This window comes from Tiliqua scincoides, chromosome 2 (genome assembly GCF_035046505.1).
Source record: "Tiliqua scincoides isolate rTilSci1 chromosome 2, rTilSci1.hap2, whole genome shotgun sequence".
NCBI lineage: Eukaryota > Metazoa > Chordata > Lepidosauria > Squamata > Scincidae > Tiliqua > Tiliqua scincoides.
Genome location: NC_089822.1, coordinates 200,659,736 through 200,672,208, shown reverse-complemented (window position 1 = coordinate 200,672,208; position 12,473 = coordinate 200,659,736). Strand labels below are relative to the sequence as shown.

Genomic DNA, 12,473 nt, shown 5'->3' with positions numbered 1-12,473 from the left:
GCTTCCCAGAGGCAAATGATGGGCCACTGTGGAAAACAGGAGGCTTGGCTAGATGTGCCTTTGACCTGATCCTGCAAAGTTCTGATGTTATGTTTAGTGCCTGATGAAAACCCAGATGCTAGAGGGTTGCAGAATTTTTTTTTTTAAAACTGAGTACATATAGTACCTGAGTACAGCTATTTTTGTAAGTCGCAACCTCCTTACAAAAATTGACTGCAGGTCCTCTGCCCTCATCTCTCCATTGCATTGCAGCTGGAGCAGAGCTCAGGGGTCTCCTCAAACAGGACACAGGGGCCAGGTGCACGCAGCTCAGTTCTCCTGACCCAGAGGCACAGATGCAAGCTGCATAATTTCCTGTTTCTCTTGATCTCACAGGGCATTTTGCTAGCCTGGAGCAAAGGGTTCAGTGCCACAGGCTGTGTGGGGGAGGATGTTGTGCAGTTGCTGCGGGAGGCACTACAGCGTCGAGAGGTATGTGTGGTGCCTGGGACAGGGGCTTTGTCAGGAGCTGGATAGTTTTGGCAAGGGGATGGATTTAGCCTTGGTTCAGACTTGGTTGTGCCACCAAGAAAACCTACAGCTCTCCAACTTTCAGGGCCTAGCCGAACATTACATGCATGATCATTCAGCAAAAGCCTGATGATTGCTTTTGCAAGGGAAATGTAGCTTTGGCAGGAGTTGAACAGAGGTGGAAAAGTATTGGGAGGGAAAAATCCTTGGCCATTTTTCTGCTGCTGCTTCTCTGCTCCAATTTGCTACTCTGCAGCTGCCTCTTCCTCTCCCTGTTCTGGGGTTTCAAATGCATGTTTGTCTTATTTGAGACCCCTGTGTGGAAGGGAGGAGTAGTTGTTGGGCATGGAGAAGCAGTGGACCAAGGAATGGTTAAGCACTTCCTGCCCCACAGTTTCTGCACTCCACCCCTCCTCCAGTTGTTTTTCACTAGGAAGAGCAGCCACCTGGCTTTTGTTCCATGTCCATACATGTAACATGTAGCTGCATCCTCACAGTTTTGAGCTCTTCCAGTGCTATCTGGCAAGTTCAGTGGCATGGGTGAAGGTCTGTGGTGGGGTACTTGAATATAAGGTTGAAAATGGTTAGACCAATATTTCTGGTTAGACCTGGAGAATGGGGTTTGTGCCCGGCAGAGGCTAGCTGTTTTTAGGATGCGAATTAAGGAGCAAAAAAGGAAGCACACGGAACGGAAGATATCAGTGAAAGCACTTGTATGAAAAGCAGGCTTGGAAAGATGATACCAAATCTGTTTATATTCTCGACAGGGTAAGTTATCCCCACCTCCCAGGCTCTGGAAGAGGAAGGGGGGCATATCCCAGTGAGAGGGTGAAAGGCTCAACACCAGTCATTGTGTCCTTTGACCAAACCAACTGCATAGCAGGGACAGAGCTTGAGAAGTCCGTCCAGACTGATAGCCCAAGGGATGTGCCGAAGGGAGGGGGACGGAGCCTCTTTCCTATACAACAGGGCCTATGGGTCTGTTCTGGTTACAGTGATGATAGGGAATTTAGAGCTCAATCCTGGGCTCGAGGCGCCAGCTTACCGCTGGCACGCACTGTTGCAAACGTGCCATAAGGCATGTTTGTGAGGCTTATTGCAAGGTGAGCACCTGTGCTAGCCCAGTGCCGGCTGGCGCTGGGCTAGCACCAGGCGGGCGCCTGGCCTCCACTGCTCGGCAGTTGCACAGACCGCCAAGTCGTGGTAAGGAAAGCAGAGCCGGGGAGGAGGCGTTCCAGGGAGGGTGGAGGCGGGGAGAAGGCAGGAAGGAGGTGCGCTGGGGGAGGGAGCAGGAAGGGAGGGAGGTGGATCTGGTGGAGCTCTGCTCCACCGGATCCAGAGCGTTCTTGCGCAGCTCAGCACCCTACACAAATACTCTTCTATCACCGCCAACCTTTTGGTTGGCAGTGAATCGAGTAGCCCCGTTGCAGGGCTACTTCCCTTACCCGAGGTGCCACCCATGGCTGCATGGGTGTGCTGGATGCGGTGGCAGCCGTTTTCGGTGCTGCCACAGCCATTTGCCACAGGAGCGCAGGATTGGGCTGTGAGATAGTTAAGTATCTCATCTCCCACTTACACTTTGGTCTTCTGCACTCCAGTGCCCCTCAGCCCACCACCAGTTGGGTTTTGTTCCATGCACAAGCATGTAATATGTAGCTGCACCCTGTCCACCTACTCTGTGATGAATAAAGGTGGGAGAAAATGGTGATAACAAATAAAAATTCATAACACCACTTTTTTCCCTTCCCATTTTTGTAAAAAAGAAAAAGGAAAAAAAAACAACCAGAATCTGCAAAAAAAAAAACACCTGTTTTATTTGGCTTTTATTTCTTTTTTAATGGGGATGTGCATGAGTAACAACTGTGGCTGCATCTACTGACACTATACTACCTATATCACCTATCTAGTACATTTTTAAAGCAATTATAATTTATCATTATAATGTTAATTTTGAATAAAAACACAACACTGCTCTCTGCACTTATAAGTTTGAAAAAGATCAAAATCTGCAAAAAAAATAAAGAATAAAACCTTCTCCCACCTCCAGTGATGAAATACAGTGGGCCCTTGGTATCCATGGGGGTTTGGTTCCAGGGCTCCCCCAGATACTGAAATCCATGGATGTTGAAGTCTGAGGTGGGGGCAGGGTTGTGGCACTGAAATTACTCACCTGGAGGTCACATTGAGCCCTTTGGAAGTCGTGCCAGACCTGTGGCCCACTGCATTGATCTCCCCACACATCAGAACAGGTGCCAGAAGTGACTTCTGGTTTGCATTCATGACATCCAGTCGCAACCAAGCGGTGTTCTGAGGTGTGGGCAGGCCAATGCAGTAGGCTGCAGGCTTCCCCACAGAACACTTCCCCAGTGCAACTGGAAGCCACGGACACACAGCGGAAGTCACTTCTGGTCATCTCTGGGAGCTGTTCTGATATTTGGGGAGGCCATCCACGGTTGCCGGAATCTGTAGATTTCAAGACAGCAGATGCCAAGGGTCTACTGTACTACATATTCCAGTGGGAAGGTAAAAGGCTGAACACCAGTAACTGTGTCCTTTGACCAAACCAGCTGGACAGCAGGGATAGAGCATGAGAAGTTCTTCCAGACTGATGGCCCCAGGAATTTATAGAAGGGGGGGCTGTTTCCCATGTGACAGGGCCTATAGGTCTGTGCTGGTTACTGTGGTGATAGGGAATTGTGTTGCCTGGTAACACATCTTGCTGCTCTCTCTATCTCTCCCTTCCTCTTTTTCCAGCACGTTAATGTAGATGTGGTTGCCATAGTGAATGACACTGTGGGAACCATGATGTCATGTGCCTATGTGGACCCCAAGTGTGAGATCGGTCTCATTGTCGGTAAGGTGGGGGTTATGGGCAACCTTTGGTGGGCAGGGAAATTATAGGTGCAGTGCCCTCGTTGTAGTCCAGGAGATATCTTCCCAAGGGCAGATCTCCTCCTCCGCTTTACTTCTTCAGTCTGTGGCCTCCTTTGGGCATTTCTGGCCAGAAGGTAGTCTGCTCCAGGGCCCTGCTCCCTGACAGGTAAGCCTTCCTCTGCAACGTGACGTTGAGCCTACATCTAACTGGGGTGAAGACTCTTCTGCCAACCTGAGCCCCAACAGCTTCATTGCTCAGAGCTGGGAAGAGCCCATTTTCATCAGTGATTCAGTTCCACCCCCTTTTTAAAATCAGGAACTGGTACCAATGCTTGCTACATGGAAGAAATGACGAATGTGGATGCTGTGGAGGGCAAGGAAGGGAAGATGTGTATAAATACGGAATGGGGTGCATTTGGGGACAGTGGCTGCCTTGAAAACTTAATGACGCCCTTTGATGTGCAAGTGGATGCAGAATCTATTAATGCTGGCCAGCACAGGTGAGTCTGAGAATTGGTTATTTGGGTGGGGTCTGTAATCATGGCTGGTTCTAGGCCAGGGCACTACTTCCAAGGTCATCCTGTGTGGTAACAATTCCTATCTTAAACCCCCCCACACACACACCAGGTATGAGAAGCTCATCAGTGGCATGTACTTGGGTGAGATTGTGCGCTATATTTTGCTGGAGCTAATGGCCCGCAAGGTCTTGTTCCAGGGTCAAGATTCAACTGTGCTTCGGAACAAAGGCGTCTTTCCCACCAAATTCCTATCAGACGTGGAGTAAGTATCTTGCCATACTGTGTAGAATCTGGGTTTTGGTACAGAAATAAGGGTCCTAAGAATATGGGGTTTTGGCTTTTTATGCAAGCACCAGCACTGTTTGAGGGCCAATACCCATCTGGGGCCCACCTGGTCAGGCCAACCCCTGAATCTTTTGCACTGGTGGTAATGGGAGTGCCCAAAGCACTATCAGAAAGGGAATGCTGTGGCATTTACCCAGGGTGCCAGCACTGTCCATTGATTAAATGCTTTGAGTTTCCCTCACCTAACCTCGTGACTGACATCAACCTTCTCCCAGATTCCACATTCTGCATGTATGTAGGATTAGCAAGTTTATGGAAAATAGGCAAGTTTTCACAGGTTCAACTGATTTTAATTATTTATTTTTAACACTAAAATTTGAGTTTGGTGATACAGAATTTTGGCTTGCGTGGCACTAGCTTTGGATTTTTTTCCGTTTTTGATGAAGAATGTGAACATTCTTCCTTGGAATATGAAATCTCTGTCATTGGTTGCATGCAATCACAAAGCCCCATCTTGTGGAGCCTGGGTGCTTTCAGGATAAGTGTGTCTGAGAGGAGATAGCCCTTGTGAATAGTGTGCAGTAGATGCCACAACCCCTGTACTTTTGCTTATTGTTAAGGCACCAGCACTGATTTGAATATCCTGGCAGGGGCAGTCATGGAGAGGAACTGGTGTATACTATGTTGGAAGAGTGCAAATTGACTGTAACTGCTGAAGATGCCAGGGTGGTGAAGGAGGTGTGCCATACAGTGTCTTCACGTGCTGCTAAGTTGTGTGGAGCTGGAATAGCTGCTGTTGTGGAGAAGATACGAGATAATCGGCAACTGGAGAAGCTGGAGATGACCATTGGTGTGGATGGGACACTGTACAAGGTGCACCCTAAGTGAGTTGATTTTGTGGCATCCGATGGTGGGGCAAAGCAAGGCTTCAGCCCAAGCCCCTGGATCCAGGGCCCGTTGAGGCCAGATGCCTGCAAATGGCCAGTGACCCAGAAGTCCCTTTCAGAATGCGCACTCACTCTTGTGTCATTTCTGAAACTGTCTCTCGCACTGGTGCATTGTGACACACAGTTTGGGACACATGGCGTGGCACGGCCAATGATGCAGACATGTGTGTGTGTGTGTCCCAGAAGCGACTTCCAGATCCCGCTATTTTAGGCTACAGCATTGGTGGGCCTGCAACCCACCAGAAATCGAGTTGCAGCCCACTTGTGCATCGCAACCTACACTTTGGGAACCCCTGTCCTCTAGTATATGGGCCAGAGAAGTGTTTCTAGAGCACTTCTGAACAGACCTGAGGAAATAGCATGGGTGGTAAAGGTGACTGTGGCTCAGCAGTTGAGTAATCCATGCTTTTCTTTTCTGAGGGGTTCTGGGTCTTACTGTACTGGCCTAGATCACTGAGAGGAATGTTGCTCCTGTTTGGCAGAAGGGGGAACTACAAAACCTGCTCTTTCAGGAGGGTTGTTGCCAGGGACTGTGTTGCTGGCAGGGAGGTTGTGATGCTGAACCAAATGTTGACTCCTGTTGCTCACAGCCATTCTTCCTTTCTGTCCCCAGGTTTTCAAAAGAGCTTCAAGAAACAGTGTCAATTCTAGCTCCAAAATGTAAAGTCAAATTCTTGCTGTCAGAGGACGGCTCAGGGAAGGGGGCGGCACTGATTGCTGCCGTAGCCAACCATAAAGCCAAATAAAGTTCTGCTTGACTTTCCTGAAGATTTCCCAGTATCTAGGAGGATGGATCATTCTCTCTCGGGTCCCGACTCTGACCTTTAGCACAGTTTCACCCTTCTTTGAGGCACTTGTGGCAGAATGGCAGGAAAGGCAGGTTGTGCTAGTAGTGGTATTTCATCTTTCCATTTCTGCTGAATATCTCTGACTCATCCTCAAGCTTTGTCTGATACATAAGGAAAAAAATAAACAAAATTCCTGCTGCCAATTGGATCCTGAAGCTACTCTTTTCCTGGGGAGCCAGACCGAAAGTTGCCCTGAGAGAGGGCCCAGTCCTATCCAACTTTCCAGCACTGGTGCAGCCGCAATGCAGCCTCAAAGTAAGGGAACAAATGTTCCCATACTTTGAGGAGGCCTCTGTGACAGCCTCTCCACCACAGGATGCAGTGTACGCCCCATTGGCACTGCTGCACCGGCACTGGAAAATTGGACAGGATTGGGCCCTGAAAGAGCCAAGATGGAGGTAGACCCATCATCCTGGATATTTCTACATCCACAGAGCTCTCAAGAGGGCTCTGCTTAACCCTTGGGCTCTAATTAAGGACTCTGTCTGCTTCCAAATCTGGTGATGCATCTATTGGATTGGTGTGATCAGAGACACAAGAAGCTCCATGTAGCAATATATATATATAATTTATTTACATTCATGCCCGCTAAAACCCTGTGCGGGACGCTTATATGTACATAAGGCCAAGTGTAAATACTTGAATGCACTTGAATACAGAATAAAAAACGATCTTTACACAATACAGCATGGATCCACCTGGTCCAGCACACGTTCACTGCACAGATTGGACTGCCACACACACGCACAATTCCCTTTGCATATTCACTGGGCAAGGACTAAGGAGGCACAGATCCAGTCATCCAGTTCTGCGTTGTCCTCATCCCTGGACTGCCATTTGCCTACATCTCCTTTCCCTCCGTGGTCCCCTTGGGGCTCCCAGTGTTTGCAAACCACCAAGCCCTGGGCTGCCCTTTGTGACTGAGTCTTGGGTATCAGTTGGGCTAGAGCAAAAGTAAATAGAGATAACTGTGGAATAGTATTGAGCCATCCTCCTTACCCCATGCTTTCTCACAGAATAGGACTTTCTGGGGCCTGCAGCAGGAGGAGGCATAGACATCTCAGCTCCAGAACGAAGCTTACCTGTTAGTCTTGGTTACTCACAATGGTCATTAGGCCAGACATCTCCCCTCCCACTTCCTTCCATACTTGGGAAGAAAAGGGCCCTGGGATCATGATCAAGTCCAGATATCAGCATATTGGAATCCATTGCCAGCCTATTCCAATAGAAGGGACAGACCTCCCAGTCCCAGGGCTTCCGTGGTAGCAGCATTCAGTAGCCTTTTCCATGGCTGCTGGAAACTGAGCCAACTGTGCTTGCCTTCTGGCTGTATTTGGCACAAGGAATAGAGGGCATGAGGCCAGTAAGCCTCAGGCAAGGGCACACAGGCATATTCAGAGTAGGTCAAGTGCAGGAACGCTGCCCTTTCGAACGGAGATGCCCCCCGTCATCCCCCAGCGAAGGCCTGTGCTACCCTCATGGAGTGTCTTAGCACTCAGCCTCTGAAACCATGAAGAGAGAGCTGTCTTGCTTGCCCACCTCCGCCACAGCAGCAGCAAGCTGGTTGAGGTTCCCATTGGGGAAGTGACGTGCCTCCCATAAGTTCAAGATCATGGCTGTTGGGCTGGGCTTTGAAGCAAAGAAGCTGAGATGGCTGTGGAAAGAGAGGAGGAAGTTGCAATCCTGGTCAAATGTTTTTTACTTTACCTTCTATCCTTCCTTTACTACCACTGCCACCCAATTATTCTGTTTGAGGATACCCCTGAAGAAAGAATGGGGCATCCCTGATGGTGCATGTTCACATCCATACTGAAGCCCACCCCACCATACCTAGCACCACAGCCTATATTCACACACCTGCCCTCTTTCTGTTGCAGTGAGATTCACCCCCACCCCTGTCGCCTGTGCTTGCTGCAATCTGTGGCTACTGAGATATAGCCAGGGAAAGCTATCCCTTTACCTGTCAAGGTGCAGCTTCTGGGCTAATGCTCTCCAGTCAGCCCCACGGGACCCTGGTGCATCCAGGCTGCTTATGATCTTCTGGCGGATGAGGAAGGGGATCTTGAAGGCACTGGGGCCCACCAGGGCAGGGGAACCAGCCTCATTGTCTGGGGGCAGCCAGTCAGAGAACCGGGCATCCTGGAAAGAGGACAGCAAAAATTAGAACCTGCGAGCAATTTCTTTGTGAGAACTCTGGGGCAAGAGTTGGAGGAGAGCTGCCTGAGGGTATGAAATGGGTTTTTTCTGTCTTATATTCTTTTTCATCTGATGCTGTTTTCACCTATTTGGATGCTCCCCCCCCCCCGACACAACATTGTTTCCTCTTAGAGATTTCCCTGAAGAGTAACTATCTGCATACCTGCCTTGACAGGTTTAGAAAAGAGGAAGGACTCTTGAAGATCACAAGGAATATATCATGGGAAAAGGAATGAAGGCAAATGGGAAGGGAAAGTTAAGGAGGGTAATTTCTGTGCCGTGGGGCAATGGACACTTTTGCCTAAAGGAAGACCAGTGATGAACAGAGCACGACTCCACTATTAAAAAAAATCTGCACCAAGAAAAATGGAATTCCGTTACATCTATAAAGCATTTGTAAATTGAACATAATTATTATTCAGTCTCCCCTCTAGCTTCTGCAATGTCAGCAGACAGTGGCCACATGCTTTCCAACCTATTTGTAGGTATAGGGTACCTAGAAACTTGCTTTAAACAGCAGCATCAGTGAGACAGAGGCTTTCAGAATATTGCATTTATACCCCCAATGTTCTGTTCTTTACTTTTTTGCAAAGATGTTGTGTGCTTTTTTTGCACAAAATTGTGACATATGGAGTCGTTAGGATAGAAAAGAGAGAAGAATGGGAGATGGGACAGTGAGCTCTACACTGAAACAGAAGACATTCCTATAAGGAGAATCATCCAGACACAACCATGCCTGAAACTTTCACCCTTGAGTCTGTTCAGCTGGGACTCCATGAGATGGTGCCCAACCCACTAACTGAAGGTGCACATCAAGTACTTGAGACCAGTTTGAAAGGTTGTTATGCAGACCACTCAGTATTTTAGTTTCCCTGTCTTTCTTTCGTCATGGGACTCCAAGCTGCACACATGGGGTTCCCAGAGGGCCACCCATCCAGGTTCTGATGAGGGTTAGAATTACTTAACTTTAGCCAGGTACCTTCATACCACGCACTGGAATCTTTGTCTTAAGCTTCTAGACTAGGAGGAGCTGTGTGTAACAGCACACTTCACGAACAGCCCCGCCCCACACAGGAATCCTCCTCATACCCAAAGGGTAGCACAGAAGTCACCTCACCAGCCCTCCCATCACTGTGTCCTTGGTCCTCACCTTGGCAATGTTGAAGTCAATATTGAAACTCTGTCCATCACCCTCCACTTGCCAGATCCAGATTTTGCAAGCCAGCTGGCACGTGCTGGTGCTGAGTCGTTCCAGCGTGAAGGTGCAGTGCAGGTAGGGCTGCAGGCCACTCCAAAGGTGATAGAAGGGGATCTCCTGTGAAGAGAGATGGCAGGCTTAGGTTGGGGGGGTTTGCTGCTCTCCCCAAGGCTGAGGCTCAACCAGGCTTCTGCATGATGACAAAGCTGAGGGCCATGAGTAGATGCTGGCAGTGTGAGAAAGGAGACCAAGCACAGTGATGGAGAGATCTGACTCCTGAAAGAACACTTGATTTGAGAAAGCCTGGCAGCTCCTGCACAGAGTCTTCTTGGACCTGAGACAGAGTTATGGCTCTGCTCAAACACAGAGTTCCAGCCAACAGAAGAGAAAACAGCATAAACATATAATGGCAACAACAGCCCCAGTGCTAACAAGCAGAGTGTGCACATCTGCCTCAATCTGCCCTGGATGCTGACCATTTCCAAAACTAGTAGTCACACTGACCTGATAGCTGACCAGGAGCTTGCTCTTCCATAGTGAGCTGGGCACATCATGGATGGAGAGGCGCAGGTTGTGATAGCTATCCTTGAAGTGCAGGATCCGTGGTGCACCGATCAGCTGTCCCCCCATCTGCTTCTCAATTTGTACAACTTCCTGTGGGGACATAAGGGGTTGGGAGGGAGAGCTCAAGTTTCTAGAATCAGCAACCCCCATTCCCAGTGGCTATTACCCACTACAGGTCCAACAGAAGCAGAATCTTAGTATGGTATGGACAACAGGGTTGCAGATTGCTCTGTGTTTCTGTGGCATAATTTTGGGATGCAAATATCAGGAACCAAAGTAGCCCATAAGTTCATCTAGTTCAGCACTGTTGACACTGCCTGGCAGTGACTCTTCAGGGTTTCAAGCAGAAGTCTCACTCAGCTCCACTAAGGATTGAACCTGGGACCTTGTCCTTACAAGGCGGAGACTCTTCTGCTGAACTATGGGCCTGCCCCTCTCATAAATCAGCATAGCAGAAGAAGAAATGGAGGTTATGGTTGGGGGAGGCAACTCCCAGGTGAATTTATAAGGTGAAATAATAGATCCTGTGGTTGTGGTGAGGTAAGTATTATGAAGGGCAGCATATTAGGGATGTGGTCAGTGTTGCATGACATAACAGGTGCCTCCCTCTGGCATGGCGGCTGGGCTTTAGCAGTTCCTGAGACAGTGTCCTTGGGCAAACAGTGGTATACGGAGACAAGGGAAGGCATAGCAACCCAGCACAGAGGTAGAAGCAGTGTTTGAGGGGTGTGTGTGTGTGCTGGTATTTCCAGGATAGAGTTTGGGTCTCCTGGGGGTAGTAGTACTGTACCTTCAGTGCATCCCGAGTGTCGCTGAGACAATACACACGGACATCATATTCCAACCCCGTACAAGTGGTGGGTGCAAAGAGGACCAGTTTGAGCCGCTTTGAGGCAGCCATGCTGAGGGATTCCCCCACCAACGCAAAGCGGCCCAGTTGTTCAGTGAAGATGTAGCAAGCCTGGGGTTCCAGCTGGCAGTGGTAGAGTTCTGAAGGTGCTGGCTCCCCCAGATGCAGCACATCCTGGGAGAACGGAAAGGAAACAAAGAGACTCCAAGCAACACTTATTGACTCGGTCAGCACAGAGATGCAGAACGCATATCATGTTAAGTCATAATCAAAATCATAATCATCAAAACGTAGGCAAGCTATGAAAATATAAACTACACAGCTTGCAGAACTTGGGATTTAACCTGGCATAGAATTTTGATTGCATTGTGTAAAAAATATTGTATAGACATATCCTTGCTAAAGTTCCTGAAACGTTCATTGGATGCTGAGAGTTTGACAGGGTACATTGGAAATTTGTGTTTGCTAGTATTATGAAATTTGGAGTCCCCGTGGATTTTTTTGCAATGGATTAGAATCCTATAAGCTACACCCAAATCGAGCATATTAACAAATGGGTATCTGTCTTCAGGCAAGGCGCCCACTCTCCTTTGATATTTGATTTGTGCCTGGAGCCACAAGCATGTGCAATGAGATAAAATCCAAGTATTCATGAAACACTCACCTCCCATGTACCTTCACACGACTGCTTCTTGAGGCGCAGACTCCAGGTCTCAGGATTTGGCTCCACACAGTGGTCCATGGCTAGGATGACAGGTCTGGTGAGGAGCACTCCTGGAGGGCCACAGCTGACAATGGGGCTCAGCAGGGTCTGGCAGCCAGCCAGTGGCAGCCTCAACAAGAGAGAGAAGAGTGACAAGGTGTACACCATTGGCAAGGTGTACAAAACCATGTATACATGGTTATTGTTATCAGCTGTTTTGAGATCTGAATCCCTCCTAGTACATGCAGAAAGTGGAATGGGGAAATTACATGGGTTTGGAGCAGCATGTATTCATTACGAACACTAGCAAAGATGTTTGTTCAGACTCAGAAATTAGTAGCTAGTAAGCTCCAGCAAATGCATGAATTTGATGTTGATCCAATAATCCTGGTAATGCTGGAAATGCCCTACTTACAGCATATCGTTATTACAGGGACTTCTGCAAGCTGGAAACTCCAGAAACTTTTCTGGAATACGTGCAACAGAAACAACTGCTAATAGGAATCCTTTTTCAGGAGAAAATTAAAAACCTCCAGATGTGGCCAGTAGACAGGTTCCTCGGAGAGGATTCCTAGCCAACTGCCCTACTGAACTCTTCTCCTGTGAGACTGGTCTGGCCATTCTGGCATGGTCTTTCCTGGCTGGCAGGCCTGCCGCTCAGCTAGCAAGGGGGCCTAAGGGAAGGTCCTCTTGTCTTTTACAATTCCTAATAAAATCTACCACCTCAGTCCTTAACCGGCACCAAAGGGACGCTTGCTACTACACGTGCCATGGCAGAAGCATGTTTTCTTCATTTGCTATTGATGCAGTCATGAGCAGTAAGAAGCCAGCAAGAGTGGGTTGTAAAGCACCAGGACAACAGAAACATTCCTCAGAGAAATTCCATCAGTGACAAACGTGCTCAAATGTTAAGACAATGAGGCTGTTAGGCAGCTCACCTAGGACTTGCATGCCGGTCGTTATCTGATATATGCCCCAAT

The 12,473-nt window shown here is 48.5% G+C and overlaps 2 protein-coding genes across 2 annotated transcripts in view; one reads left to right on the top strand and one right to left on the bottom strand.

Moving 5' to 3' along the window:
• The window catches only part of HK3 (hexokinase 3), an 88,068-nt gene extending 82,188 nt beyond the window's left edge, over positions 1–5,880 (top strand). Inside the window, 6 exon segments of the mRNA XM_066612943.1 lie at positions 376–471; positions 3,265–3,364; positions 3,701–3,884; positions 4,012–4,183; positions 4,854–5,071; positions 5,748–5,880. Coding sequence (XP_066469040.1) covers positions 376–471; positions 3,265–3,364; positions 3,701–3,884; positions 4,012–4,183; positions 4,854–5,071; positions 5,748–5,880 — 903 coding nt within the window.
• A 1,476-nt stretch (positions 5,881–7,356) lies between these two features.
• Positions 7,357–12,473, bottom strand: part of UNC5A (unc-5 netrin receptor A) — a 90,935-nt gene continuing 85,818 nt past the window's right edge. The window contains exons 11-16 of the mRNA XM_066615836.1: positions 11,455–11,623; positions 10,731–10,964; positions 9,881–10,030; positions 9,329–9,493; positions 7,943–8,121; positions 7,357–7,636 (exon numbers count right to left, since the gene is read on the bottom strand). Of these exons, the coding sequence (XP_066471933.1) occupies positions 7,471–7,636; positions 7,943–8,121; positions 9,329–9,493; positions 9,881–10,030; positions 10,731–10,964; positions 11,455–11,623 (1,063 nt within the window). The 3' untranslated portion in view covers positions 7,357–7,470. The remainder of the gene's footprint in view (positions 7,637–7,942; positions 8,122–9,328; positions 9,494–9,880; positions 10,031–10,730; positions 10,965–11,454; positions 11,624–12,473) is intronic.